Source organism: Vicia villosa, unplaced genomic scaffold, assembly GCF_029867415.1.
Source record: "Vicia villosa cultivar HV-30 ecotype Madison, WI unplaced genomic scaffold, Vvil1.0 ctg.000048F_1_1, whole genome shotgun sequence".
NCBI classification, from domain to species: domain Eukaryota; kingdom Viridiplantae; phylum Streptophyta; class Magnoliopsida; order Fabales; family Fabaceae; genus Vicia; species Vicia villosa.
In genome coordinates, this window is record NW_026704980.1 from 140531 (window position 1) to 143228 (window position 2698).

Consider the following 2698-nt stretch of genomic DNA (forward strand, 5'->3'; position numbering starts at 1 on the left):
CAAAGGTATCACATCGAGCTGCGACGAAGATGATACTAAGGTATCTGAAAGAAACTCTTGGCTATGGAATTTTGTTTCTTGCAGCTGACGAGGGAAAAGAATGCAAATTAGTGGGTTACACCGACTAAAGTGGGTGTAGTGATGCTGAGAACCAAAAATTCACAACAGGTTATGTTTTTATGTTAGGTCGTGCTCCAATTGCTTGGAGTTCGAGAAAAGAACCAGTAGTGGCACTATCGTCGTGTGAAGCAGAGTACATAGTTGTTTCTCTTTGTGCATGTCAAGCAACATGGATGGTGAACTTGGTCGAAGAGATTACAGGGACAGATCATGGACCAATTACCATGAAGATCGACAGCATGTCAGCTATCAATCTGACAAAGAACCCGATAGCACATGGTCGAAGCAAGCACATCGAAATGAGGTTCCACTATCTTTGAGAGCAGGTAGAAAAGGAGAAGGTGTGTCTAAATAATCTAATGTGTGTCGAGTTGTATTTAATGTCGAAGTGTCGAAGTAGGTTGCTTGACACAAGATTTCGACTTAGACCAAAATATGTATTTAGGGCTTTTGTAGTTTTGGGTTTTGCCTTAAAAAGAAAACAACCTAAAACTGTATATAGAGGGAGTAACCTTTATTTTATATAACATCTTGAATACTTGGAGTTTTTAAAGAATAATTCTAATTTAAAAGCTAAGAGAAACTCTGCACAAAATATTCTTCATCCTCTTATTTTATTCAAACCTTAATTCACCTTTTAACTCCAACAAATTCAATAATCACAAATACACCGAATGTGTGTACCGGAGAGAATAGGTGTTCTATTCAAACACAACAAACTTCAAACACATAAAATAAAATTGTAATTCATACTTTAACATATTCTTCATCATATAAAATGAAACCAGTAACTGAGCTCCTAGAACTTGTATGGGTAGGAAGCCCATGCATTGATGCCACACACGCCATATGGTCTACCGTTGTTTCTTTTGATAAACATATAACCACCGGCACCCCATGCTTTGCCCCATGAATTCTTCACAAGCCAATAATCTCGATTCAATTCAGTATCATATCCAACTATTAACATGCAGTGATTTGCTAGTCTAGGATCCTCCGGGCAATTGCGACCATCATAAATTCCCTATACCAATAGAAATATACAGAAAAATATAGTTAAAATAAGAAAAGATAACAGTGCGATATAATTTTGATAAGGACTTACCCTGGTGTAATGTTGAAGGTCTTCTGGTACAACATAAATACACGAACTAATCGGCTGCTGAGCAGTTTGAGTTAATAGTGCGATCTCTGTTGCGTCCACGGCATAATATGAATAAATACTGGCAAGATTTGGAGACTACAATGTATGAACAAAGGAGTTGGTTTTAGTTTTAGAATGGGTGGAATAAAAAAATCAATAACAGTAATCTTAACAAAAAGATACCGATGAGGATCTGCAGGGACCCTTCCGTGCTGTATAAGGATAGTTATATTCATCTGTAATCCCCTTGTTACTTATAACCCAATCGTATGCAGTACGGACTTCTCCCCCCTCGCAACCATGACTCCCCGAGTCACAATCCACAAGCTCTTGAACAGAAAGTTTTATTAGGTTCTTTTTCTTTATTGCATTTATTCCTTCAATGGCTCCTACAGCTGAGATTGCCCAGCAACTATCTAATAATAACAACTTCAAATGAGTTAGACGCGACAATTAATAGACGGTGTGTATTAATTAATGTTTCAAAGCGAGATAAATCATAAAAATATAGCAAACTTACTACAAGGAGGAATTTGATCCATAACATCAGTAACAGCTCCTTGTTTTATCCAATTTACGGATGTAGGCAAAGTAAAACTTGGTAAATGAACATCATCCTGCAGATTCATCGTGTTGCCAGACATGTCAATGTCGTGTAAGTAACTTTCTTGGAACTCCTTGGAGCTCATATCAGCAAAGTTTGTCAGACCAAGAAGGAAATCATCAGATGAGTTTCTTTTTCTATTAGCGTTTGTGATAATCCTTAAATTAGAAAGAAAAATGCCAAATTTTTTAGACATGAGTGCTAGGTCATTGTAGACACGTCCATGTTCTTTCTTCCATAGTTGGAATAACTGTATAGCTTCATCTTGAGTAGGAAGCTTATCGTTGTTAGGACCCAATATGGAGGAGTATTTGTTTGGGATGCCATCATCACATGAAGAGAGACATAAGAATGTGGTGAAGATGGTGAAGATGAAAAATAGGTTTATGGTGTGAGAAATCATATTTGATCAATAAAAAATTAGTAACTATTTAGTTGTTAAACTTTGGATGGAAAGGTCTGTATTGCTTGAAAATCGTTTCCAGATATATAAATATTGACTGAATAAAAGGTATACTTCATCTAGCATTTAATATGCATCTCATTCTATGGTCATATGGTGAGTATTGAATGGAAAATAACTAGATATCTTTGTTAATGTCCTTTTTTATTCTTTCACACAGTCTAATTTATTTTTTATAAAACAGTCTTATTTTATGGCAGTCTTATTTTATGTGATGTTCGTAAGCTACATACGCAATAAAAATATTATTTTATTCCATTTATATATGTGTTTTAGCAATCTTATTTTATTCTTTTATAGAATAGATAGTCTTGTTTAATGGTGTTTCGTTAGAAATTTAACTTTGTTCAAGCTATTTATATGTAGG

The 2698-nt window shown here is 35.2% G+C and overlaps 1 protein-coding gene across 1 annotated transcript; it reads right to left on the reverse strand.

Moving 5' to 3' along the window:
* Positions 1 to 1432: 1432 nt before the first annotated feature.
* Positions 1433 to 2271, reverse strand: LOC131623067 (caricain-like). Its single transcript, XM_058894094.1, has 2 exons — positions 1785 to 2271; positions 1433 to 1680 (listed from the first exon to the last, which is right to left on the reverse strand). The coding sequence occupies exons 1-2, from the start codon at positions 2269 to 2271 to the stop codon at positions 1433 to 1435; spliced, it is 735 nt and encodes a 244-aa protein (XP_058750077.1).
* Positions 2272 to 2698: the final 427 nt, after the last annotated feature.

Excerpts from the sequence above, each read along its gene's own strand:
- LOC131623067 (XM_058894094.1), bottom strand. The coding sequence starts at position 2,271 with ATGATTTCTCACACCATAAACCTATTTTTCATCTTCACCATCTTCACC. Across the intron at positions 1,681-1,784 it reads GGATCAAATTCCTCCTTGTA|ATAGTTGCTGGGCAATCTCA; the intron begins GTAAGTTTGCTA and ends TGTTATTATTAG.